This window comes from Phyllopteryx taeniolatus, chromosome 7 (genome assembly GCF_024500385.1).
Source record: "Phyllopteryx taeniolatus isolate TA_2022b chromosome 7, UOR_Ptae_1.2, whole genome shotgun sequence".
NCBI classification, from domain to species: Eukaryota; Metazoa; Chordata; class Actinopteri; order Syngnathiformes; family Syngnathidae; genus Phyllopteryx; species Phyllopteryx taeniolatus.
Window position 1 is genome coordinate 6,800,955 of NC_084508.1, and position 24,987 is coordinate 6,825,941.

The following is a 24,987-nucleotide window of genomic DNA, read 5'->3' on the forward strand; positions in this document are numbered from 1 at the left end:
TTGGTCCCAAGAAAAAGAAGAGCTTCATTAAATCATGCCATAGCCTTGTCTCATATGAAGAAAATCGCTTTGCTGCCATCTTGTGGCTATTATAGGCAATTACAAACCTTTATGGTTGGGTGTCAGTTATGGACCGATTTGTACTTTTCGCCACAGGTGGGAGTTTACTGCATTAGGATTTTAAAGTCAAAGTTTGAAGAGGGAAACCATCTTTAAAAATTGTGACCATTTTCATCCAATAATTCCTTCGATTCCACCTTTGCGGCTCACCATAACCTGGATGACTGACGATCTACACAGACATAAATGAAACAGCATTTTTAGCAATCATATTATTCGGCCGGCCCGGGAACGCCTCGGGATCCCCCCGGAAGAGCTGCATGAAGTGGCTGGGGAGAGGGAAGTCTGGGCGTCCCCGCTGAAGCTACTGCCCCCGCGACCCGACCTCGGATAAGCGCTAGAAAATGGATGGATTATTCGTAGTAAATATTGATTCCAAATAATTTGGGCAATTATGCTATTAGGCTAACAAAATATAACTTAATTCTCGTAATGTATGTCTTCCTTTTTTTTTTTTGCAAAACACATTAATTCTCTAAAAAATAGACTTGTAACATGACAAAAACGGATTGAAATGAAAGACATCATACTCACAAGAGATGCTGATTAGTAAATGTATTCATCTGTGCAGATGACTACTGACCTGTTTTACGAGTTTTGCTCTCACCGACCAATCAGAGGAAAAGTGGTGACGTCATGGAGAGCCAACGCTCTGGCCCCTGAAGGAAGAATTTGAAATCTGATTGGTTAAAGGAAAAGTCCCATAAATGTGTCGTCAAAGTAACATCGGGCAAAATGAGATTACCGTGGCAACAAACGGAGGCGGAAAAATCTCACATTCGCTTTCGTCGGTAAGAGGTGATGGAAGTCCGTTTTGTCATTTTTCTCCTCTTTCTCGCCCTGCCAGAATTTCAAGGTAGCTTCCAGAGCTGCTTCCACTTCGCAGACTCCTACCGGATGGAGCAGACGGTGAGCGGCGGAGATTGTCACGCCTACGCTTCCCATCAGCACAATGGCTTCCACATGGCCACCAGCGACTCTCTGGGCTCCGCAGGTGAGCCATCCCATAATGCTCCCGTTGAGGCCGAGGCGACCGGTCCACCTGTAACGCGGTTGCGTGTGTCTCGCAGGCTTCAATTTGAGCCAGGAGCTTCAAGGCGGCACGGGGTGCCAGTTCTCCTCCAGTCCAGAGGAGGGCGCCTTCTTCCAGGCGGGCAGCTTCGAGCGCGGCCTTAGCCACATGTCGTCAGTGTACACAGAGTCGTAGACGCGCATGTCAGACGTGGAACTTTTCACTTACAGTACTTTCGGGTGGCTGTAGTCGGAGCTTTCCGCTGCTCAACAAACTTTTCTGTGTCATTTGAACGAGACAGAGCTATCGAGAAACAGGAAATTGCTTGAACGAGGATTTTAGCCTTCTTCTCTACTGCCGTTGTTTGAATGTGTGACGTGTCAGTCAGACAAATGATGTTACGTGCTGTAACATTGACCGTAATCTACATTTTAACAGGTAAATTGATTAAAAAATTAGATGTGGTGGAAATTCAGACGGGCAGTGGTGCCTTGTGATAAAGCTTACGAGTTTAAGTGAACTGTCAAACTAAACAGAAGACAGAGAATTGCGCATTTATTACACCCACATAGCTATAGTACAGATTGGACAGAAAATTGAACAATACAGGCATATATGTTTGATCCTCAAACAACGGCTTCTGCTATTGCAGCTTATCAGTTTATGTATATCCGTATGTCTGTATTATACTGGACGACTGGTTAGTGCGTCTGCCTCACAGTTCTGAGGACCGGGGTTCAATCCCGGCCCCGCCTGTGTGCCGTTTGCATGTTCTCCCCGTGCCTGCGTGGCTTTTCTCCCACAGCCCCCAAAACATGCATGATCGGTTCATTGAAAACTCTAAATTGCCCCTAGGTGCGAATGTGAGCGCGAATGGTTGTTTTGTTTCTATCTGCCCTGCGATTGGCTGGCGACCGGTTCGAGGTGTACCCCGCCTCTCGCCCGAAGATAGCTGGGATGGGCTCCAGCACGCCCGCAACCCAAGTGAGGAGAAAGCACCCGGAAGTACCCTGGCGTCTTTACAAACAATATCAAAAGGCCTACACATGGACACTGCCTTGAACATTGAATCGTACGTCGCCGGCCCGGCCATATTGGATGTGGAGAAGTGGAGCGATGGGTGAAGATGCCTTATTCATTTGCTGCTGAGAGACTAAGCCAGATCTCATGGGGAAAAAGACTAAACAAAGACTTTGGATTATAAAGTGTACAGACCCACCCGCAATAGGTGAAAATCTGCAATATAGAAAGACCATTCACATTTTTTTTTTTTTTTTACCTCTCCCATCCGCGCTTCATACATTTAAACTTATTAAAACACATTGTAAACATTTGAACATAAAAATTGCAAGCATAAAACGTGTAGAAAATACTGTACATATCGTTGCGTTTGTGTACATGCATGTGCCTTGAAGAGGCGGAGCCTGGATGGGTGGCACGTGACGTTAGGCGAGTCTGCGTGCGAGTGTCTGGGCGTGAGCTGTGGCCGACAGCAGCTCCCGTGTGAGTGTGCTTGTTGTGTTAACGTGTTTTACTGTTCTGCCCGTGTTCAATAAATGGCTGAAAAGTGCATTGGCGACTGTGGCTCTCCTTTCCACATGCGAGGGCATCACCATTAGTAGTCTGGAAAATCCCATGAAAAAAGTTGCTTAAAAAACAAATGCAATATCGCGTTAGCGCGCCCACATGCCGCATGTACATTTCAGAATCTGGTTATTATAGACAGATTAAGTATATAGTGCTAAGATTTTGTTTTTTTTTTGCTATAAATACAGAAAAATGACATGTTGTTTTTGGTCATTTTAGATCTGAAAATGAACCAATGGTTTTTAGCAAACGGCTGCAATATAAAAAAAATGTAAGGGGGTCTGAATACTTTCCGTACCCACTGTAGATCTCAGAACAGTCGAGATGTAGCAATTCAACACACTTCCTTGACACCGATGACTGCTTTCCTACAATCCACGGGTTGGGCAGCGGGAGGGGTTCACGTCTTTGAGACTGAAGATAATTAAGCCACTTTTGCATCTCAAGAAGGCTTTTTGGAGCAGTTTAAAGGAGGAGGTGATGATCATATACGGCATATTTTTAATAATGAGGGATGAGCCATGAAATCCTCCAAAACCTTTTCAAAATCTCTTTTATTGACTCAACAGAACGAGAACAAAAAAAAAAAAAATGGACTTGGTTACAGCGCCGCTACAATATGAACACTTCCTCGTCTAGTTTTCGACATCTGTTTTTAGACCAAAGCATAGAAACAAACGTATCGTGTTGCTGCGTTGTTTGAATAACGAGAGAAACAATGTTTGCATTCCTCTTTTCCATTTTGCGGCTTTGGCTTTGTCTCCCTACTATACAGTAACGCAAAACAAACCGGCCCTCTTTTAATGTTGTGTGTATAAATGTACAGTTTGTTTGTAACACACATTTTCTCCATTCAAGAAATAATAAATGTCTGAATGAAACATGTCATCAGCTCGCAGTTGTTTTCAATACTGTAGCAGTTCAGATTTATGACTGGAAAAGCTTTTTTGCAGAGAACATGGGCTCGCGCTGCTCTCGAGTGGACAAATGTGAGGATGCACACATCGACATGTCCTTTGCTCGATTGTCTCTTCAACTTATTTGACTGTGTAGCAAAGTGCGCTACAAGTTAGACTTGATGATTATTATACATCTTACTTCTGCTTCCTCTTCTCCAGGTAGCTTTGGCGATAGAAGTTTCCGAAGAGGACGATGAGGATGATGGAGTAAACAACCACCGCGATGTTGGTGGCAGCCGGGAAGTCGCATTGGGTGAACAGGTTGTAGGTCGCGTGCGTGAGAATCAGCAGAAACTGCAGCTGAGGAGGCAAAACCAGAGCCGGCTTTAACCTTTTGGATTAATGCTAACAAACAATGCTAAATGCTACCGAATAGCCCGTATATTAGCAATATTTGACACAAACGGTAGGGCAACACTTGTACACAGATAATATACTCACAGGCCTATTTTCTTTATCCTCTGCGACGAACGACTAGTAATACTGCTGCTTACTGAGCTTCGTTGTGCCTTCTCCATGTATATCCAGAGGCCGTATTTTGTAACGGGAATCACTGAACATTGACCCGTTCCGGCCGTAGCACTGATTGTTCGGGATATCGGAGAGGGGGGGGGGAAATCCAGCGTCCGACATTATCGGCTCGTCCACGTTGAACAGCCGCTTGGCGCACGATATTTTATGACACCGCTCGGCTGCCGAGCCGCAGAAGCCAAAGTTCTCTGTGGGTCCGGTCTCAACGCATGGTAGCGAATAAGCTACACTTCTCTTAGCATGCTTGTTACAAAAGTGCCACGAAGGGACGACGCGGAGCGGATGGGCGAAGACGGTGTCAAAGCCGTGCTAATTGCTAAGCTATCGTGCCACGCGGTCGCTGAAAATCTTGAATTAGTACGTCACTTCAGAATTCTGGAACCCACTAAATCCTGAATATTTCAGTATATTCACTTTGTAGTTGATACTTCGCCTTTTACCAGAGTATTCTTTTTTTTGTCAGTAGTGCTCGTCTCACCAGCTGCAGGCAGGTGAGGTACGACTTCCACCACAGGTACTTGTGCATGCGAGGGCCCAGAGCAGCCAGGCCGTAGTAAGAGTACATCACGGTGTGCACCGAAGTGTTGAGCAGGCCGATGAAGAAAGCTGCAAGGCGACACGCTCATTCGCGCATTCGTTAGTCGCGCTGTGAAATTTTGCAAGCCTGTGACGAACATTGTCAATAAGCCGGCACTCGTTCAACCTACACTGTCCGCCGGCCGTGTACTTGACCGCCGACCACCAGTTGAAGATCATGGTGGCGTGGTGGAAGACGTGAAGGAAAGTCACCTGGCCGTTCTTCTTCCTCAGGATGAAGATGAGCTGCTCCCGATCGAGAGAGACAAAGGATCAAGAACGCGGCGAACGTAAAACGACACTTTGGCTATGACGTCACACGCACGTTCTGGATGGCAAATGCGCGAGGCGTTCCCGAGTGTACAACCGCTCATATAAATACATCAAGAAAAATGTGCTGCCATTTGCTCGACGCGGCGATTGAGAAAACAGAGCAAATGGATGCTTGAAAGTTGATTTGAGCCGTTTCCGAATCCGAATCCGAATCCGAGTCATCTTTATTTCCCAAGTATGTCCAAAAACACACAAGGAATTTGTTGACCTCAGGTCAATTCCTCGCAAATCAGACGTGATTCGCATTTCAACAGGTGGATTCCTTCAAAGTGAGTTAACGTGATCATTAAGGGACTGGCCAATAACTGGACTTTTCTGTTGCTCGGATTTAATAGCGCCGATGCTCTTTGAACGATGAAATGGCTGGCGTGCTGTCAGACATTGTTCTTCTGAACCCCCGAATAACGAGCTGAATATTTGCCGTCGCGTTCTCAAAGGAAACAAAGTTTTCGCCATGATTTTCGCAATCGCTTTCGCGCCACCCGGAAGTTCCCTGGCGCGTAATTGTTTCCCAAACATGTTGAAAAGGTCTATACCGTGTCGCTGAGCTCGATGACTTTGGAGAAGAAGAACCACCAGCAGACCCGCGCCATCTGCAAGGCGAGGAAAGGGTGAGCACGTGAGCATGACAATGGGAACAATAATAATAAGCTTTCCACAAAAGCGTTCTGACCCTCATGGCCAGCGGTCTATCGCTGTAGTCCACCGGCTGACACAGGAGGCTGTAGTTGGAGAGCCACGAAGTAGCCAAGAACTACAGAGGAAGAGAATCACGTGAGAACTTTTCTTGGGTGTTAACACGGGAGCAATGTGGGAATTTCACAGTGAGGAATTTACTGAAATTTAGATAAATGAATGGACTAAACTGCAAATTAGAGGAATGTGATTTTATTCTACAAAGCCCAATTCCAACGAAGTTGCGACCTTGTGTTAAACCGTGGGTATTGTTACATATATAATCTGTCTGCCTGTGTTGCTCCACCATTTGTGTGCCAACATGACACTGATGCTATTCGCTTGCCCATCTATGGCGTTTTGCAAATGTTGTTAGCATTGAGCTAAACAGATTTTCTTGAAGCAAATCTATGAAATTGTTTTACAATCCCAATTCCAATGAAGTTGGGACATTGTGTTCAACATAAATCAAAACAGAATACAATGATTTGCAAATCATGTTCAACCTATATTTCACTGAATACACTACAAAGACAAGATAGTTCATGTTCAAACTGATCAACTTGAGTTACATCACCTTTTCTGTGAACAACATTCAATCAACGTTTGGGAACTGAGGACAGGAATTGTTGAAGCTTTGTCGGTGGAATTCTTTCCCATTCTTGGTCGATGTACAGCTTCAGCTGTTCCACAGTACGGGGTCTCCGTTGTCATATTTTACGCGTCATAATGCGCCACACATTTTCAATGGGAGACAGGTCTGGACTTTGCGTCCATAACAGTCCGGATGGTTCTTTTCCTCTTTGGCCCGGAGGACACGACGTCCACAACTATTTGAAATGTGAACTCGTCGGACCACAGAACACTTTTCCACTTTGCATGAGTCCATTTTAAATGAGCTCGGGCCCAGAGAAGCCGGCGGCGTTTCTGGGTGTTGTTGATAAATGGCTTTTGCTTTGCATAGTAGAGTTTTAAGTTGCACTTACGGACGGAGCGCCGAACTGTACTTTACTGACATTTGGTTTTCTGAAGTGTTCCTGAGCCCATGCGGTGAGATCCTTTACACTCCAGATTCTCTGAACCTTTTGATGATATTATGGACTGTAGATGATGAAACCCCTAAATCCCTTGCAATTGTTCAACTATTTTCTCACGCACTTGTTCACCACTAGGTGACCCTCGCCCCATCTTTGCTTGTGAGTGACTGAGCAATTCAGGGAAGCTCCTTTTCTACCCAATCGTGGCACCCGCTGTTCCCAATGAGCCTGTTCACCTGTGGGATGTTTGATGCGCATTCCTCAACGTTCTCAGTTCAATGTCTACCAAACTACCGCTTGCGGCGAAGTGAGTCGAGTTCATTGACACCGTACGGTGCTCGTATCTCAAAGTTCTTTATGCGCAAGTCAAAGCAAACGAACCGGCCAAACGACGGCTCGAATACGGAATCGTTCGCAAGTCGGGCCACTCGTATCTCAAAGCACCACTGTACAACAAAAAATCCTCGTGTGTTTCAACATACGCGACCATTACAGATGATTTAGATTCTCTGACTCTAATAGTTATTCTTATTTATTGTGTGTGTGATCAAATTACCGTTACCTAGATTCTTCAGCTCAATTTCTCATAAGATCACTAAATTTACTGTGCAGGTGTTATTTTCAAAATGTGCCCATGGAAAATGACCTGAAATTTAGATTGAATCTGCTCATGACAAAACAAAATGTCTACAATTATTATTATTATTATTATAATATCTACATGCGTACTGTGGCAGCAATCTATCAACTTCACGCACATTCCAAAACCTGATTTTGCCGGCGGCGCACCTCGTGGAACATGTAGGCCGACCAGGCCACCATGGTCAAGTTGTAAAGGACGAGAACCGTCCGGAGGTCCGCGGGGTCTCGGCACCTCATGAGCCGAGGCCCCGCCCACACCGCGCACAGGTAGACCAGGACGATGAGCGTCACCGGGACCGGCGAGTAGACCAGCGGCCACGGGTCGGTCCTCTTGTCTGCAACGACGCGTAGACAAACTGTGCTTAGCTTCATGCTAACAGATATTGCAACACAACGTAGAGGCTCGCGGCGCCGCCTCGGTGTTGTAACCCTTTCATTAACGGGTATTTATGCACAAATGGTGGAGCAACACATTTAGGCAGACAATATAACAATACTCGTGTTCTTTGTGCTCTCCGAAACATGACTAATATTAGAGTCCGTCTTTGTATGTATTGTACTGCCTCCTGCTGGCCGAGGCATGCACAAGAGAAGGAGCAGCACAATTTTCCGTTGAATTGAAGCAACAACAAAAAATGCGGCAAAAAAGGTGTAATTCTCTACATTTTATTTAATTACAGTATGTCATCACTGTACGTTTTTATAAAGTACAATATTACAGAGTGCTATTGTTTTTTTACAAAAAGGTTTTTGTTGTTTTTTTTTTGCATGACTGGAAAAGCTTGATGGCATTTCCATTTATTTGAATGGGAGCAAATGATTTGGGATATGAATGTTTTTGAGTTAGCGGTCACCAACTGAATTAAGCTCGTATCTCAAGGCACCGCTGCCGACGGGAATTTAGACAAATGGAGGAAACTCAACTGGAAAGGAGCAAAATTGACGTTATTCTCAAATGAACAAGATTGAATAGTCTAACTAGTCAAAATCCTACCACACAGATTGTTCTTATTCTTTTTCACTTTGCTACTGTTTTTTTGTTTTTGTTTTTTTTGCTTTATGAGCGTAGTCATGGAACAAATTCAACTCGTATTTCAAGGCACCACTGCAAAAAGAACGACTCGAAACAACCTACAGGGAAATTCTTCTTCTTCTTCTTCTTTTTTTTTAAAGTCTTATAGTTAGTGCGCTCACTCAACTAACGAGTTATGCATGATAAGCACCCATGTTTGTGCACAACGGAAATCAACAGAGAGACTTGAAATAATCCACAGAGCCAAAAGAAAGGGCGAGCTCAGTTCTGACAATGTTTGTGCCAAATTATTAGCGCGATCGCTTTGCTATACTGCATATCTTGTAGTCATTGTGTCTGCAGGCTAGAGCCTTTAAAAAAAAAAAAATCTTGGCTTTACCAAAATGAAGGCCTTACTTATCCTTTCAAAATAAAATCCTTCTGCCGTTCAAAGGTCTTGTAAAGGTGGTGACCTGGTTAATCATTGCTATTAACTGGAAGTTGCCTGCTCGAGGCCCCGGTCGGGTCTCGGTGTATCCAAACAAGTGGGCTCATTTTTATTCTATTCTATTTTTTCTTTTTTTTTTTTTTTTAAACACGTGCATTGAGACCACAAGGTTTAGAAATGGTGAGAATGGATGCGACACAAGAACGTTGCGGGTGACAACACGGCGGGCATTCATTCATACACGCTTAGCGGGTCTCGAACTTCTTGCACAACAATCGGCCGGCAGAGAGAAGAAGTCGTCGTTTTGTATGAAGCACAAAAACTATTGTGTGCGCAATTGAAGGAAGTCAGAGGGAAAGATGCATACCGCCATTGTCCACTATGTTCTGGTGGGCAGACAGGATCGTGTCCCACGCAGACGTCATCCCCGGCCTGTCATGGACCAATAAATACAAATTAAAAAAACAACCAGAAATGTACAGTATGATTTTGGAAGAAGTCTTCGACAAAGAGCGATGTGCTCACAGACCTCCAGTTGAGTTGAGTTTCACCTCCTGCTGGAGCTCAGCACTTTCGGCACACGTCCACAATGGCGGCGAAGAAGGCTGCAGAGGAACCAAACTAACTAACAACACATCCGGATTCTTTGCATGGCGAGTACACAAAAACAAGAACTCAAGAAATCAAATCTAGGTCATGACACGGTGCGAACACTGGGAGGCGCTGCTGCTTATCTTTTGATTACAATGCTAGCATTACGCTGGTATCGGTTTGGTATTCCCTCATAAAAACATTCAGCAATAACACGCGAATACTATGTAAAGAAATATCTATATTTTTGTCTTTTTCTGTTCGGTTTTCTGCCTTTTTTCGAGCATGTCGTCCATCTTTCTTGGACGCAAGCCCGCAGCGTTGAAATGTTTTGGGCTAGCGTTCCAGCCTTTCGTATCGCTTCGGTTTTGTACAGAACGCTCCAACTGCTTCGCCAAGTCGACGACACGTGTGCGTGTGTTTGTCTTCCGCCCCCGAGCTGAAATTCAGAATACCCGCACACAAAAATGAAAATGCAAGCGGAAAACAACAGAAAGCTGTGCTTTCACTGCGAGGCCGCCGTGTGAACTGATGGCGGCCGGATGGAGCGACGTCCGCTACCGCCAAACACAAACGACATACAAAGAATACAATAAAGCACCAGCACCAAACACATCACTTTATTGTAGAAAAACGTAAGAGAATATTAACAAATAAACTGTTTATATAAAGTCTATTGTACATACTGTAGTATCCGTGTGTTGGATCTGGGCCTTACAGGGGGCGTGGCCTCGTGAGCGACGCCAGGAGCTGGAGTCGGGTTGGCCGGTTACGTCAGCGTGAGCATCTGTGTGTGTGTGTGTGTGTGTGTGTGTGTGTGTGAGTAGCGGCCTACGGCAGCTCCTTGCGAATGTTCTCATTTCGCATTTGTGCGTTCAATAAATGGCCGGAAAGTGCAACCCGCACCACTTGATAATCGTTCGGGATCATCTTTGAGAGACTTCTGTCAATTGGGCTGAACGTGTGTTCAGTCGCTTTATTTGCGATACAATATCAGATTGTGAGATAAAAGACGGACACTTTAAATATAACAAAGGGTTGCAAAATTTGTGGAATTTTTACAGTTGGAAACTTTCCAAGGGAATAAACAAACATTTATGGGAATTAACCTAAATAAACCCAGAAATTCACAAAACTGAAGGTTGATTTTTAATAGAGAACTTAAATATAGTTGGGGGGGAAATATATTCGTGCATAATCCTCACTTAAAAAAAACAGATTTTAAAGTGGACAGAATTGTTTGTTTGTTTTTTGTTTTTTTAAATCCCAAAAATTGTTGAATAAGCAGCGATAAAAAAAAAAAAAAAAAAAAAAAAAAAAAGGGGAAGAAAATTCAAAATGGAAGGAAAAAAATACAGCAAATCAGCGGCTAAGTGAATGTGCCGGTGCCAAACTGCAAGTATGCGGGGTTCCGCTGTATTTGCGAAACCCCTCGAGTTGAACCAGACACTTATTTGCAACCCTGCCTGTCACTATTTTCCGGCTTCACTGTTAGGCGCACGATTCAACTGTACCGCGCAGTCCGTCCAAATACAGCATGTCAAATACTCAGCAGGGTTCCTGCTTGGTGGTCCTGAAGAAAGACGTGAGCGACAGTTGCTTGTCGCTGGCTTTGGCTTTCTTTGTGCCGCGTTGTCTTTTCTTTTGCCTCTTCGCATACTAAGTGAGACAAGTTTGCAAATGATTATTCGTGTCATATGTTGAAGAGCATTTGTGGGTTACATGTTTTTGTGGCCTCTGTTTTGGAAATTGCACCGAAGGCGAGGCCAGATCAAATGCGTTCCCAGAACGATCGGAACACTCACCGGGGAGGTCCGCTCCTTCGGAAGGCCCGCGGAGTCACAAAGCTTCACAATCTGCAGGAGAGTTGACATGCGGACAGTCGCTTAGAAAAAAATAAGAAAACAAATTTCCTCGCTCCGAAATATAAATATTGTAAATATTGCACAGTCGAACGTGGTTCCAACTTTGCGGGAACGGTTTGGAGCTGGCTCCAACGTCACAAACGCGCTTCCGGAAGAATGGTCCGAAATGCCCTTCAACACACTCCTAAACCTTGCGGTCGGCCTTCCCAGAAGAGCTGAAGCTCTTACGGCCGCAAAAGGGCGGAGCGACATCATATTGAACACTTTGGATGAGGAATGCAATGTCACCGAAGTTCATATGTGAGTCAAGGCAGGTCAGCGAATACAGCGTATGGCTGTATTATGCGCACACCAGAAGGAGCGGCACCATGTGCATTGAATTGAAGCAAGAAAATGTGCAGAAGCTGTTTAGTTCTTTACATTCTCTAGAATTATGGCATTGCTGTGTGTTTTTAGATCGTAAAATATTACAGACTGCTATTTTTCTTACTAAAAACACATTGCAATTTTTGGTTATCGTTGATTTTTGGGGAGGCTGGAATGAATGAATGGCATTGCCAATCGGGTTAGGAGCGGGGGTCACGGGAGGAATTAAAACTCGTACCTCGAGGCAAAGTTGTATTAGTGTGTTATCTTGTAACATTCAAAACGTATTGTTTTCATTGTTTTCATCCAAAAATGTGATACCTTGTAACATTCAACTCTTCTAGTTTTTTTTTTTTTTTTATAAAATTGGTCAGGATCATGTAACATTCAAATAAAAAAATAAAACAGTGTGATATTTTCTAAAGTTCCATTTTTTTAGCACAATGCCAAAACACGGGTTCCACGATCGACTGTGACATCACGTCACTCGCCTTTTTTACCGCCGTGGACACGGCGGCCTCCTGCAGCGCCGACCTGCTGACCCACCGCACGTTCGCCGTCCGCGGCCGCGCGTGGTCGCCGCCGCCGCCGCCGCCTCCCACACGCAAAGTGTGGACCACGTACGTCTGCCGGATGTGCGAAAAGACGTGAAGCACCTATGACGATGAGGAAAACGAATTCAGCGAGCATCCAGAGCTCAATACAAAACCGATGTGGATTCCTTTACCACTTAGTCAAATATGAGAAAACTATATATGCAAAATGACACTACGCAGTGCTCAGGGGGCGGGATCTCAGTCATTTAAGAACGGCCAAAGGTCTGAGTTCATTTCAATTCTTTTGTAATGATCTCAAACCAAATAATGAGGTCAGAGAAATTGCTTTTCATCACAACGTCAAGCACCAAGGTCAAAATCCAAGCACTTCTCAAACCTGCAAAGAATAATGTTACATTTCAAGCACTTACTTCTCCCACATAGTGAAGGGAGTTTTCAGTCAACGGTCCCAGGATCTCGTCGAGGTGGGCGCACAGTGCCGCCTGGTGTTTCTTGTCGGAATGGTCCTCCTTTTCCAACAGAAGACTGGGAAACTCCCACAAGCCCGCCAGCAACCCTGACGAAATTGTGTCCAGAACATTTCCAAGAGTTTCCGCTACAATTCAGACGCGGGTTCATACCTTTATTTGGCCTTTGCATGAGCAGGAACTCCTCCTCGCCTTCTTCTCCATGTCGAGTCAGCACACACGTCACGGTTCGCTGCACCCTGGGGGGCTTCTTGGCCGGCTTTCTCGGGAAGTTCTGAACCCCCAGCTCCTCGTCCCAAGGCTCGCTTGGACACAGCGGGCATATTCCACTGGCACCTGGGCCAGAGACGCCCGGTACAAAATGAGAACAAGTCCACCGGGGAAAACAAGAAGACGACTTACTGCAGTCTTCGATATCGGGAAGTGCTGGAGGCTTCGTGTCCTTTGACCCCGACGGCTTCCTGGAATTCTGCTCTTGTCTGGCATGAGCCTACGCACAAAATGATCCAGAACATTAACAACCGCAGCTTCCTGCGGGGACATCTGAGGATTTGTGCACCCCAGACCGGAAATACAAAACAACTTTTCTCATGAAATGGCCATTATGCTAGATATCCTGCTTATCTCAAAATAAAGATACATCCATTATCAATATTCATTTTCATTTTTTGTCTTCAAGAAAAGCACCGTGCGTAGTTGGACGCCGCCACAGCGCCGTCTATTGACCAGCTGCGACTAAAGTATCTGTAGTGCTACATAAATACAGCGTGTGAGTACTTTTGGTTGTACCTTGAGGTAAGAGTGGCAGTGAGCGCGTACAGGACACTGCTGGCACAGCGGCCCCTTCGGGGTGCAGACTCGGGCCCCAAGCTCCATCATGGCCTGGTTGAAGTCCCCTGGTCGCTCAGGGTCCACCAGCGTGTTCGCCAGGGCCCTGAACGACAACAGACCAGAAAGAGCCACGTAGTTCTTGAGCGCAAAATACACGTATCAGATATTATATTTCATTTTCATCCCCCGCTATTTGCGGCAGGGCTCAGTGCCCATCCCGCTCGAATTTTACCTACGGACTCACCAAAGTGCCTCTGTGACTGCAGGACTTGTGCAGTCGGCCCCGATGGCCCTCATGCGACACAGCACCCGGATCACGTTGCCGTCCACGGCTCCCGTAACCTAGGCGACAAGCGACGTGGTCATTTCCTGGCATTAAAAGTGGCGTGCGTGCGTGCGTGCGTGCGTGCGACGGCTGACATGGCCCAGCGCGATGGAGCCGACGGCCGCGGCAGTGTAGCGGCCCACTCCTGGTAGTTGTCTCAGCAGCTCGTCCACCGTGTCGGGCATCCGTCCCCCGAGCTCCGACACCACCTGCACACGCAAAAGCAACAATATCACGACAAAACCAGCCATCCATTTTCGACAGACATTTTTTTACCATGACGTCACACGTACTAACGGGTCGCAATAGCTCTGATGGCGCCACTAGTAAACACGTTAAGATGCTGTTAAAAGCGTCAAAACAAAGCACAGTACTCACCTTTTGAGCACCTTCGTGCAGACGCTTCCCTCGTGAATAGTAGCCAAGGCCCGCCCACATCTGATTCACCTCCTAGTCATGAACAAAATCAATAGATTCAATCCTTGTTCTTTTTTTGAATGAAGAGCTGAGGCGTAAGCGGTCACCTCTAGCGTCGCAACTGCAAGATCCGAAACTGTGGGCCAACGCTGGAACACAGTCACGCGACTTTACAACCTCAAGAGAGCAATTCATAGCATCAAACGCCGACTAAAACGTGTACCTTCAACCATTTCTTGTAGTAGTCTATCACTGTGGCGACTTGGGTCTGTTGCAGCATGATCTCTGACACCCACACTGGAACAGGAAAAGACAAACAAATGAAAAAGAGTCGTGGAAGCTGCATAATGCAACGGCGGTGCTTGAAGTACCCGCATAAGTTCTTATGTTGACATCAGTCTCTATTCGGGCCTATTGGAGTAATACAAAGAGCTTGTCAGAGCATTTAAGTCTTTTTTTTCTGTCTATAAATGTACTGCTGGTAACATGACACATACGTAGATGGGACAACAACAACAAAATGACAAAAACGAAATTTCAAAATCTAACAAAACATGACCAATTATCGGACATGAAATCGAACAAAAAGAGGCAATAAGTTCGAGAACTGTTCAATGTCCGATTTTTTTTTTTTCGTCTTTATGTGTGGGTTCTGTCAATATATATATATATATATATATATATATATATATGATTGTAAAACATTTCTTGCGTGTGTATGAGTCCTAATTTCATACCAGAGTCCTCCAGGGCAGCTCTCTCTTCTCCAGCTCGTACCAGCTGAGGAGGTGAGTCCGCAGGCGGCTAACTTCGGCAGGCCTACGGAACTTATGGTACGTGGAGGCCGAAGCAACACCTGACGGTTCTTCTGCGGGGGGAAAGTCATCATGGCGTCACGAGGCGCAGCATTGTATTAGGGGGAAGAAAAAAAACGGCATTTTAGTGAACAGCAGGGTGCTACTCCATGCTCCTTGTGAGTGTTTTCATTTTGCATCGGTGTGTTTGGCTGCTTGTCCCATTCACTAAACGGGTGAACACACATCTTATTTTTTACTTCAATTGACTGAAATTAATGGACTTTTTGGGACTTTGCTTGAAATTTGAAGGTTAATTCTTGAGATTGACGACTTGCGCACGTGACCTACTCACGTGTAGCAGCATAGCAACATGCTAAAAAACATACACGCCTCTGTATGTGCTACTTCTTTGGTTTATTTTGTCATCACACTGAGCGGGCTGGCTGTCAATTTATCATATTTTTCGCTAAATCGCCGAGTTTGTGCTGTCACATTACCGTCTTTTGCACGCGTCCTCTTCCGCTTCGGCTTCACGTTTTCCACCATTTCGAGAGCTTCATTCTTCACCCTACGCATGGTTAAACGTAAAGCGCTCATCCGAAGGTACACTTAAACTATGTCAACTATTTCATTCCTCCCGTGCGTGTGGTGTTTTTTTTAGCAGGGACACTTGAACTGTTTACTGCTACTCGCGCTATTTTAAAGTAACGCCCCCGTCGCCTCTCGTCCTATCGGCTGCGAGGAAACTGCTGTAAAATGATGTCACTTCCGTTTAAAACTAAACCGGAAATATACAGCTAATAAAAAAAAAAGACAATTAAAAAAAAGTAAAATCAAAAGATCTACAGATAATAAAGTAAACGAATACTGTTTTTGTTCAAAATATGTCTAGAACTGTGCAAAATATAAATATATTTAGATTTTGTATTTATAAACGTAAAAGTACATATCACCCATTAACGTCCTTTTTTTTCTATAATGAAAAAAAAAGATTGCATGTGACAAACACAGACTATACAAATGAGATAGATTAACTTCACTATTAACAAAATCTAGATGCTGTGTTCATTTATTTAATGTAACCATACCGTATTGAACAGTTTGTTGTGTAATGTAGTTGCTTTCGTTTTGCTTTGTTAAAAAAAAATGGGAAAAAATATTGAAATAAACTGATAAATATTTAAAATTAAACACAAACTGAAATAATCAAATAGTCCTTGACACATTTATCGAAATAAAGAATCGAATTTATATTGTATTTAAAAAATACAAACATTGTTATAAAAGTAATACTGCATTTATTCAGCAGGTGTAGCTAAAAACAGGCTAGCCGTGGTCAAACCCATAAAGTGGAAATCTGCTGCCCTCTGCTGGCGATTCCCCACAACAAACGTGCTTTTATTTTATTTTTGTATTTTTTTATGCCTCACTTCCAAATCTTTCTTTTCCGCCACAATGTTCACATTCTTGGCGTATTTTCAAGAACGATCGCGAGTGTTCAAATGGGAAACATTTGGGGTGAATAATCGCGTTCGAAGTGGGGCGGCGGGCTTGGAGGGGGGCGGGGGGTCGTCGGCATGGCAGCTGGCGTCCTGGGAGAGAGTGACAAGGAGGAAGAAGAAAGGGGAGGGGAGCCCACATGAAAGCAACAGAACGAGGAAACGACCGCGGCGCAGCCTTTATTTGATGCGTTCCGATAACAACGGAGGGCAGGCACAACTGCGAGCGGGGAGCGGGAGCGGGAGACAACGCCTCCGTCCGGACTGCAAGCGCGAGCGGCCTGGAGCGACTCGTTCCCGGCGCCCTCGGAGCCATCATGGGTGAGGAGGATGAATGAAAGTGGGCTTGAATTAATTGTCAGCCCCGAGGGGGAGTGAAGAAGGGGGCAAAAAAACAAAAGAAGAGAGGAGGGGAGCAGGCCGAGAGGGAGCCATGTCTTGACGGGACGCGGAAACAAAAGGCTGGCTAGCAGCGCTACTTGACTGACAATGGACGGAAACGCTCCATTTGGGGCTCATTTTGCACGCTGACAAAAAACAAAACAAAAAGAAGAAGAAGAAAAACAACAACAACAGAGAGAGAACCGTATTAAAGGACGTTTTATCGCTACGGTATAAAAGTACATCGAGGATGGGTGGATAGTCCTCTTCTGGACACTTCACTTTACAGTTTGGGAATACAAATCTTAATCTTTTTTTTTGGGCCTGTGGAAGACAATAATAATTAGCCATACATGAAGTGCCGTTAATCGCGGGTGATACGTTCTAGATACGGAGGGGGGGGGGGGGGGGGGGGGGGGGAAGAGCTTTCAAACTATTTTACCACTCCCATGCTTTCAAACGCACATTTAAACCCATTGTAAACATATATGAACCGAAAAGAAATTGAAAGCAGAAAGTATAGAACATTCTGAAAACACATCTGTACCTCCCACAAAAAACCCAACAACAACAAATGAAATGAATTTAAAAGCCATGAATCCCTCCCAGCCCTTGCGCTTGTGCACGCCTTTGGCCACCGGGGGGCAGTATAATACAGTCATCCAGACAAAAAAAGTGACTCAGTAAATTGCAGTAATTTGTCTTTTTTTTTTTCACTGGGATGACAAATATATGCCTGTGATTATTATGTTTTTGCAGCGTTTGTGCTTCAAGCATTAGAACACCATCACATCAACGCTATTTGTTAGGCCATTTGTGCCATTTTCTCACATTTTTGCTCCCAAAAAGAGCGAACAACAGCTCGGGACACTTGTAAGGTGCCGCCGTGTTCGTTCATGCAGTTGGCTACAGAGGCGCGTTTTGAAGGTTGAACTTGGCTGCAACATGCTCCGACCAGCCGATCACAGGACAGAAAAATGCTGCCGTCGTCACAGGCCCCATGAGGATGAATTGGAAATGGGACAGTCTCATTGCTAATACAGATGGGCCAGCACTACCCGAGGCAGATTACATTGACTTCTAACAGTTCAAAACATCAAACATCCACAAACAGTTCAAGAAATGAAGAGAATAGATGACAATTTAATGGAAGAAATATTACAATTTAGGCAGTGGCCGCCGCTGGCCTAATTCCAATAATGACCCCAGTCGGAACGGTAATGTCACGTACGTGCGTCCGACTCAGAGGTGCCCGGCTCACCCCAGTTGGCGGAGGACGGCGGCGGCGGCGGCGAGGAGGACGAGGAGGAGCCGAGCGGCGGCGAGGAGGCCGACCTGCGCTCCGGCTCGGGCCGAGGCTCGCTGCTCACGCGACGAGGCATCACGCTGCGGGTGCTCCTCAAGGACGGCCTGGTGGAGCCCGGCGACGGCGTGCTGGCCATCCACTACCTGGTGAGCCAATAGACAGCAGGCGTCCAAGAAAGTCTCCCATGAAAAAATATACGGATCATTTCTCATTGGAATCCATGTGTTCCCTCTTTGTCAAAAAGTAAAGCTTTCATTGCAGAAATGCCGTATGCATGTTGTCGCAGCTCGTCGTCTATCGCCATTGAAGCCAATAGCGGAATGAGATTAGCACAAACTCAAGTGCGTCCTAAAACACAAACGTATTTCTTGTTAACTCGCTGCTTAATGTGGCTTCATTTGATAATTGTGTCATGAAACTCATCAGGGAGATTAGTAGGGCCGCGACTCACGATTGTAATGATCGATTCATCTGTTGATTTTTGTATTGAAAAAACAATACATTATTTGGAATTGACAATCCAGAAAATGCAGAAACATACATTATGATTCAGTTGTTTTGCTCCGTAGCATCCAAAAAAAAGGGACAAAATGTTGATCATTGATTTCCAAACGTCAAGCACAAAAATCATCAGTCTGAACCGATGAGCAAAAATTGATTTGATACTCGATTCATTGTTGCACCCCTCTAATATCTATTAATTTAGCATACCCTACATCAAAAAATATGAGCTGTAACCTGGAACCAGGAATTAAAAACCTAATTTTACTCAATCAGACATCTCCTTCTGCGTTTGAAATCTACTAAGAAAAAAAACAAAGAAAAAAGACTAGTCCATTTTCTCGATTCATTTATTTGTCAGGACTAATCGCCCAGCCCTCCCACAGGCCGTCATGACGTTTGTTGCCGTTCCCTCAGGGTAAGAACTTCATCGGGGACCTGCTGAACGACGGCAAAATCCGCTGGGTGGAGACGGGTCAGACCTTCAACTCGCCGAGCGCCTGGGCCACCCACTGCAAGCGGCTGGTCAACCCGGCCAAGAAGTCCGGCTGCGGCTGGGCGTCGGTGCGCTACCGCGGCCAGAAGCTGGCCCAGTACAAGACCACCTGGCTGCACAAGTACCAGCCCAGCGCAGACATGGTGAGGGGACGCCTCAAAACAGAACAAAAATATCCAATAGGAACGTGCAAATTCACATCTTGCCCAACAATATCACTTTTGAACTGAAGCAAATTTGGCCACGAGATGATTGTACATGAAGCTTTTCTTTTTTTGAAGCACTCGTGAAACAGCACAATAGACTCGCCAGGCAGGGATTCCCGAGAAAAGGTGGGCTTCTTGTAGGCTGAAATGTCGACCTTTTTAGCCAGCGTTCCTGCAGTGTTGTACACCCTTGCAAACTACGACCGTAATCTTGTTCATTCAACCGATCGCTCTTTCACAGTGTCAGTCGTGGTTATATAATCAGGTTTTCAGCAGTTGTGTAATAATTCCGCACACCAATAGTTGCCTAATAATTGCCCACGTCTTAATATTCTTGTTGGAGGTTTATTAGCAACCTAAAAGCACTGCGGTCGGTCGGTGATGAATCCAAATAATCCTCAAAAAGAAGACTTGCCTCACAATTCCGCACACGGTGTATTTGCGTCCCCGACGTCAGAGTCTGGCGAGCGAGGAGGATGACGACGAGGACGAGGAGGAAGGGAAATCAGCCATGCAAGCCGAAGAAAAGAACAGAAACAACAAACCTGGAGGATTACACGGTACTTCCCCCCCCCCCCCCCCCCCCCCCCCCAAGTCACTCCTTTACTCCTTCCTCCGCAATCTGTTTCCTATTTTGGAGAAGGACAGACGGGAGGGAGGTTCTGTAACTCAACTATCTTTTAGTTGACATTTTTTTTAAGGACGACAGTGGGAAAAAACCCGCTTACATTGGTGCTCGCATGAATGTATGCACTCTTCTTCCTTTCTGTTCGAACGTCCCGGCCGAACTCGAGCTTTGTTGTCTTCGTTCGTATTCATTTTGACACAGTGAAAGAGAAAATAAAAGAGGTGTGAGTCATTGACAGCTGAGGCTGCGTGCACGTGTCAATCTGTGAAAAAAGAATTTGAAGACGCCTTATTTAGTGACCGTGTCGTCGCCCAGTCGGGTTTGTTTATTCTGTATGAAATAAATCCAATAAAAGTTGTTGTGCTTATGACTCAGGTCCGTCAATAAAAGGGGTCGTGCCTACTGGGCTCTCGATTAGCAGTCTTCAACCTTTTTTGCACCTTGGACCTGTTTCACATAGACATTTTGCTAGACTATCGTATAAGCAAATCAAAACAAGAGATACAAATGTTCAACTCAGCATGACGCCGCTACGATGAACGTAATTGCGGTAATTAGTGGGAGTCATGTTTCCCTTCAACGAGCTGGTCCCAACCAAAAGGAAACAAATCTTCTTGTGGCACCCTTTGTTCATTTAAATGTTGTACTTCTATGGTAGGCGGGTCGATGATGGAATTCTAATGAGTTAGTCGCAGTGGCAGGCACTATCTTCTTGTCCGTTTCAGACGCTCTGGCTCCGAGGCGAACGGACCGAGAGAGAATCCCCGTCAGATACTGCGCTCTGGGCACCAGAGACGCTTCCAGGTCCAACTTCTTACAAGTTTGTCAATGTTTAGTCCACCAGAGCGCGCTAACAAGATGACCTTGCGTCCTCAGAGACCCTCACACGCTGGTGGAGCTGTCGGCCTTCTCGGCCATCAACAGGTTCCAGCCTTTCAACGTGGCCGTGTCCAGCAACGTGCTGCTGCTCATGGTGACGTGCAGACGGCTCGACTTTTCACTCGCTCGCTCTGTCGGTCTCTTTCAAACTCACACTCTGTGTGTGTCTCCTGAGTAGGACTTCCACTGTCACCTGACCACCAGCGAGGTGGTGGGATACCTGGGAGGACGCTGGGATACGAACACACAACGTGAGTTTGACCCAAGATTGAGATGAATGAATACACGAATATCAGTCAAATTGATCATCCGATCAAAGTTCAGCTCCAGTTTGTTGTTCTTTCTTTGGGCTTCTTTCAGTGCTGACCGTCTTACGGGCCTTCCCTTGTCGAACGAGGCTGGCGGACAGAGACACCGCCTCCGCTGTCGAGGAGGAGGTATCGCGTGCATGCGTGCGCGCAATTTCTTTCCCCCCGGTCCAAGTTCACCAAAGACATTTTTCTTTCTTTTTCTGTGAACCCTATTGCGTCCAGATCTGCCAGAACTTGTTCATGCGCGGCTTGTCGTTGGTGGGCTGGTACCACAGTCACCCTCGAGGTCCGGCCCTGCCGTCGCTGCAGGACATCGATTCGCAGATGGACCACCAGCTGCGGCTGCAAGGCTCCAACAACGGCTTCCAGCCGTGCCTGGGCGTCATCTGCGGTACCTGCGTCTTTGGATTCTCTCACATTACAACTTGCATCGTGTTTAAAAATAATGCAAATAATGAAACTTTTCCAGGACCGTACTATCACGGCAACCAAGGCGTGGCCTCCACTATAACGCCGTTCTGGGTCGTACCTCCGCCAGAGGTGCGCACGAAGATGTTAAGGCAGAGCTTGGAAAAAAACGGACCAGCAAGAATTGACATTATCAAGAGTGCTGAAATAGTTGTTGCATGAATTTAGACCCCCCCACACCTAAAATGTCTTTGCTAAAAGTCATTTATTCATTTATCTTATTGAATAATTGCCTAATGGATTTGTTGTAAATCATATAAGATTAGAACTGTTTCACCAAAGTTTTAACATTTAACTAATCAAATAATTGTTTGATTATATTACATTTGAGAATGATTTGATGAAAAGAACATTAACTAGCGTAAAATTCAAGAATAAAATGACAAATGTGAATGCTATTAAATTGGATGCATATTTTTTAATTCAATTAATTTGTTCCTAAATAACAGCGCAATTAAATTACGTTAAGTAACTTTAAATAAGAATTTGGACCTTTTAGGATACAGTAAATTTACCATTAGAACGAATTAAATCATTGGTTCACAAGTAACAGGAACTATAACAATTATTGATTAACTATTTGAGATGTACAGTCCATGTAACATTTTAATTTCAGGAATTAAACGGTTAATAACAGACTGAATTATTTTAGTTTTAAAATGAGAAGAAAAGCACATTTAATGTTTTCTCTACAATGGCTTTAAAAGAATTGTGAACCATTAAGTAACATGAAAAACTTGAATTGAATCATTCAAATAAACCATTTTACATGAGTATTATTATTTTAAATGGCATCTCCAACTGAGCTGGCTCATCTGTCCACAAAACATGCCAACCCCCGCGTTGACACAAAAGGCACTGTTTTTGGGTATTTTGTTGCAGCAAAGGCCCAACGACTACGGCATCCCGGTGGCTGTGGAGGTTACGTACGTTCAGGATAACTTCCTCACCAGCGACGTCCTCAACGAGATGGTATGACGAGAGGCAGAGGGGGAAAAATGCAAAGAAATACAAAGGGCAAGTGTGTGCCGTGATGAGTGGTGCAAAACAGTCCTGAATATGAACGTGTTGGCAGGTGCTGCTGGTGGACTTCTACAAGGCCGCCCCCGACCTCGTCCACTTCAACCAGTACTGGTGCCCCGACACCACCATGTTGGATAAGATCAAGGTGAGAGAGTCACTTTGCAATTTGTATAGAACGATCAAATGCAGGGGTGCAGTTTTATATACAAAACTGGGGGAAATGACTTCAATCCGTTTCTCTAATTTAGCCATACATTTGAGTAAAATGAACATTTGGAAAAAAAAAGAAAACTAATAATAATCGAATTAAAAAAAAATTGAAAACCTGTTTTTCACGGAAATCACCACTTATTGGCGATAATTTCCCCCCCCCCCAGTTTTTATTCTTTTCCCCACCACAATTATAATGAGCAACAGTTATTGGCGGTCCGGCCCGATCCATATCCCCCGCAAAAACACACTGTAATAACAATGAAATAAATCGAAAATAACTAAACAATTTTGGCCACGATTGACATTGTGCTACTCCTTCTGCAATATAATATAGACACGCATATACGTGGCGCTGGTCAAAACTCTTAAAGTAAGCCGCAGTATTAGTAGTTGTTCTTCGCAAAAGATAAAGAATATGCCTGTGCGTATTGTTATTGTCTGTCTACATGCTCCACTGTGTGTTCAAATGTCCATTGCTTAAAGCCTTATTACACCGCCGCAAAGATGCTATTCGTTAGCCCATCTGTTAGTTTGCGTCATTTGGTAGCATGAAGCTAAAATGACATGGCTGTTTTAACTGCACATTTAATTGTTTGACGCTAAACTTCAACTGGCTGTGTAAATAAACAGCTTCAGGCCTCTGACGAATTGTTGGAAGTTGAGCTGAGTTCACTACCGCCACACGGCGCTCGCATCTCAAGTGATTGCGCGTACAATGAAAACCTCAAAAGTCTGGTCACGTGTATCTCGAGGCGGCGCTGTATCTGTAAAGGTGTTCGGAACTCCCCGGGGGTCAAGCGTGAGTACGCCTTTTGATACTTTTGTCTTCCTCGCTCCCACCCCTTCAAGGGCTCGCTGAGCTGCCACGCCCCCAAGGACCAAGCCTACTCGCAGATCCTGGAGCACGTCTACAGCCAGCTGAGTGGCGTGCAGTGAGACGTGCCACATTTCATTTGCCTTCTTCATCAATACGATGAGGCACAAAGTTTGATGGTAATGTTAGTTTTGTTCTTTTATTTTGGAGTGAATGTTCAAGTTTCGAGGTTACACGGAGGTGATTTCTTTGCATCTATTACTAGGGTTCTCAAACTTTTTGGGTCCAGGGGGAGAAATTATGAGGACTCCCTCCATGCAACCATTTCGAACTGAGAGGAACAGCTTCATTTAGGCAGGCCATAGCCTTGTCTAATAGAGAAAAGTGCTTTGCTGCCATCTTGTGGCATCTGTAGCCAATTATGAAACTTTTTTTTGGCAGGTGTCATTTCATTGTGGATTTTTGCTATTCGTGGCAGGGCTTGGTCCCTCTATCCCAATATCATAAGAAAGGGAAAAAAAATAATTGATATTTTTAAGAAAAGGAAAAAAAAATAATAATAATTCAATAACAAAAATACGTTTAGTTTTAGGAAAAAAAGTATCAGGATAGTCATTTATTTTGTAGAAATAAAGGTATCTTACCACAACAAAGACATTACTTTCACAAGGTGAAGTCATACTACGTCCAAGTTTAACAAGGGAAGAAAGTCATATTACAAGGAGCCCCTCTTCATCCCAACACCAACTAAACATTACCACACTTAACCCTTAATGCCATAGGAATTCTAAAGATGAAAAATTAATTGTAACGTGATGATAAAGGCAGATTGTTTGAGAACAAAAGTTGTGCTAGCTTTTAATTGGCCCAAAGCTACAGGTAGGGAGTTGTAAATAGGACATTTATGACACATTATTTTGAAGACTCCCGAACTTTGGCTTGCGGACCCCACCCAGTTTGAGAACCACTGTATTCGCCTAATAAATTGTACGAGTTTCTTGTTACCTTTTTATTTATTACTGCACATGCAGAGCAATGCCTTAAGCCTGCTGATTGCTGATCCACAAAGCATTTCAACCAATACACACTGGAAATATTTAAAACACAACTGGCT

The 24,987-nt window shown here is 44.8% G+C and overlaps 4 protein-coding genes and 1 long non-coding RNA gene across 20 annotated transcripts in view; 2 read left to right on the forward strand and 3 right to left on the reverse strand.

Moving 5' to 3' along the window:
• LOC133481285 (uncharacterized) overlaps window positions 1-780 on the reverse strand; it is a 46,854-nt gene extending 46,074 nt beyond the window's left edge. Inside the window, exon 1 of the long non-coding RNA XR_009789505.1 lies at window positions 704-780. This is a non-coding gene — a long non-coding RNA (uncharacterized LOC133481285). The remainder of the gene's footprint in view (window positions 1-703) is intronic.
• The window catches only part of LOC133481281 (uncharacterized), a 100,806-nt gene extending 98,104 nt beyond the window's left edge, over window positions 1-2,702 (forward strand). For 2 of the 4 annotated variants that reach the window (XM_061780448.1, XM_061780449.1), the window contains exons 10-11: window positions 968-1,114; window positions 1,191-2,702. In XM_061780448.1, coding sequence (XP_061636432.1) covers window positions 968-1,114; window positions 1,191-1,327 — 284 coding nt within the window. In that variant the 3' untranslated portion in view covers window positions 1,328-2,702. Of the gene's footprint in view, window positions 1-691; window positions 878-967; window positions 1,115-1,190 lie in introns of those variants that run through there. The other 2 variants (XM_061780451.1, XM_061780450.1) reach the window with 2 other exon arrangements.
• A 554-nt stretch (window positions 2,703-3,256) lies between these two features.
• elovl8b (ELOVL fatty acid elongase 8b) lies at window positions 3,257-10,788 on the reverse strand. 4 transcript variants are annotated; one of them, XM_061780461.1, is made up of 9 exons: window positions 10,210-10,788; window positions 9,462-9,537; window positions 9,300-9,364; window positions 7,620-7,807; window positions 5,792-5,872; window positions 5,655-5,711; window positions 4,917-5,031; window positions 4,688-4,855; window positions 3,257-3,978 (listed from the first exon to the last, which is right to left on the reverse strand). In XM_061780461.1, exons 3-9 carry the CDS (start codon window positions 9,355-9,357, stop codon window positions 3,782-3,784), a joined length of 864 nt encoding a protein of 287 aa, XP_061636445.1. In that variant the 5' UTR covers window positions 9,358-9,364; window positions 9,462-9,537; window positions 10,210-10,788; the 3' UTR covers window positions 3,257-3,781. The 4 variants fall into 4 exon arrangements, with proteins under 4 accessions (XP_061636445.1, XP_061636444.1, XP_061636446.1 ...); XM_061780460.1 differs by lacking the exon at window positions 10,210-10,788 and having other exon boundaries at window positions 9,462-10,103; XM_061780462.1 differs by lacking the exon at window positions 10,210-10,788 and having other exon boundaries at window positions 4,688-4,815; window positions 9,462-10,099.
• Window positions 10,789-10,844: 56 nt separating this feature from the next.
• mutyh (mutY DNA glycosylase) lies at window positions 10,845-15,861 on the reverse strand. 6 transcript variants are annotated; one of them, XM_061780465.1, is made up of 15 exons: window positions 15,646-15,861; window positions 15,089-15,219; window positions 14,723-14,762; window positions 14,575-14,648; window positions 14,459-14,500; window positions 14,313-14,384; window positions 14,030-14,143; window positions 13,854-13,951; window positions 13,568-13,712; window positions 13,181-13,268; window positions 12,932-13,114; window positions 12,722-12,867; window positions 12,246-12,410; window positions 11,329-11,379; window positions 10,845-11,182 (listed from the first exon to the last, which is right to left on the reverse strand). In XM_061780465.1, the coding sequence occupies exons 1-15, from the start codon at window positions 15,743-15,745 to the stop codon at window positions 11,072-11,074; spliced, it is 1,560 nt and encodes a 519-aa protein (XP_061636449.1). In that variant the 5' UTR covers window positions 15,746-15,861; the 3' UTR covers window positions 10,845-11,071. The 6 variants fall into 6 exon arrangements, with proteins under 6 accessions (XP_061636449.1, XP_061636450.1, XP_061636454.1 ...); XM_061780466.1 differs by lacking the exon at window positions 14,459-14,500; XM_061780470.1 differs by lacking the exon at window positions 15,646-15,861 and having other exon boundaries at window positions 13,568-13,747; window positions 15,089-15,120.
• Window positions 15,862-16,703: 842 nt separating this feature from the next.
• Window positions 16,704-24,981, forward strand: mpnd (MPN domain containing). Of its 5 annotated transcripts, none has more exons than XM_061778621.1 (13): window positions 16,707-16,968; window positions 18,275-18,480; window positions 19,253-19,474; window positions 19,995-20,097; window positions 20,861-20,969; window positions 21,042-21,138; window positions 21,223-21,295; window positions 21,375-21,481; window positions 21,578-21,746; window positions 21,825-21,895; window positions 22,706-22,795; window positions 22,899-22,991; window positions 23,909-24,981. In XM_061778621.1, the coding sequence occupies exons 1-13, from the start codon at window positions 16,965-16,967 to the stop codon at window positions 23,993-23,995; spliced, it is 1,431 nt and encodes a 476-aa protein (XP_061634605.1). In that variant the 5' UTR covers window positions 16,707-16,964; the 3' UTR covers window positions 23,996-24,981. The 5 variants fall into 5 exon arrangements, 4 of the variants coding, with proteins under 4 accessions (XP_061634605.1, XP_061634607.1, XP_061634608.1 ...); XM_061778623.1 differs by having other exon boundaries at window positions 16,708-16,968; window positions 21,405-21,481; XM_061778624.1 differs by having other exon boundaries at window positions 16,708-16,968; window positions 20,891-20,969.
• The last annotated feature ends 6 nt before the right edge of the window (window positions 24,982-24,987 follow it).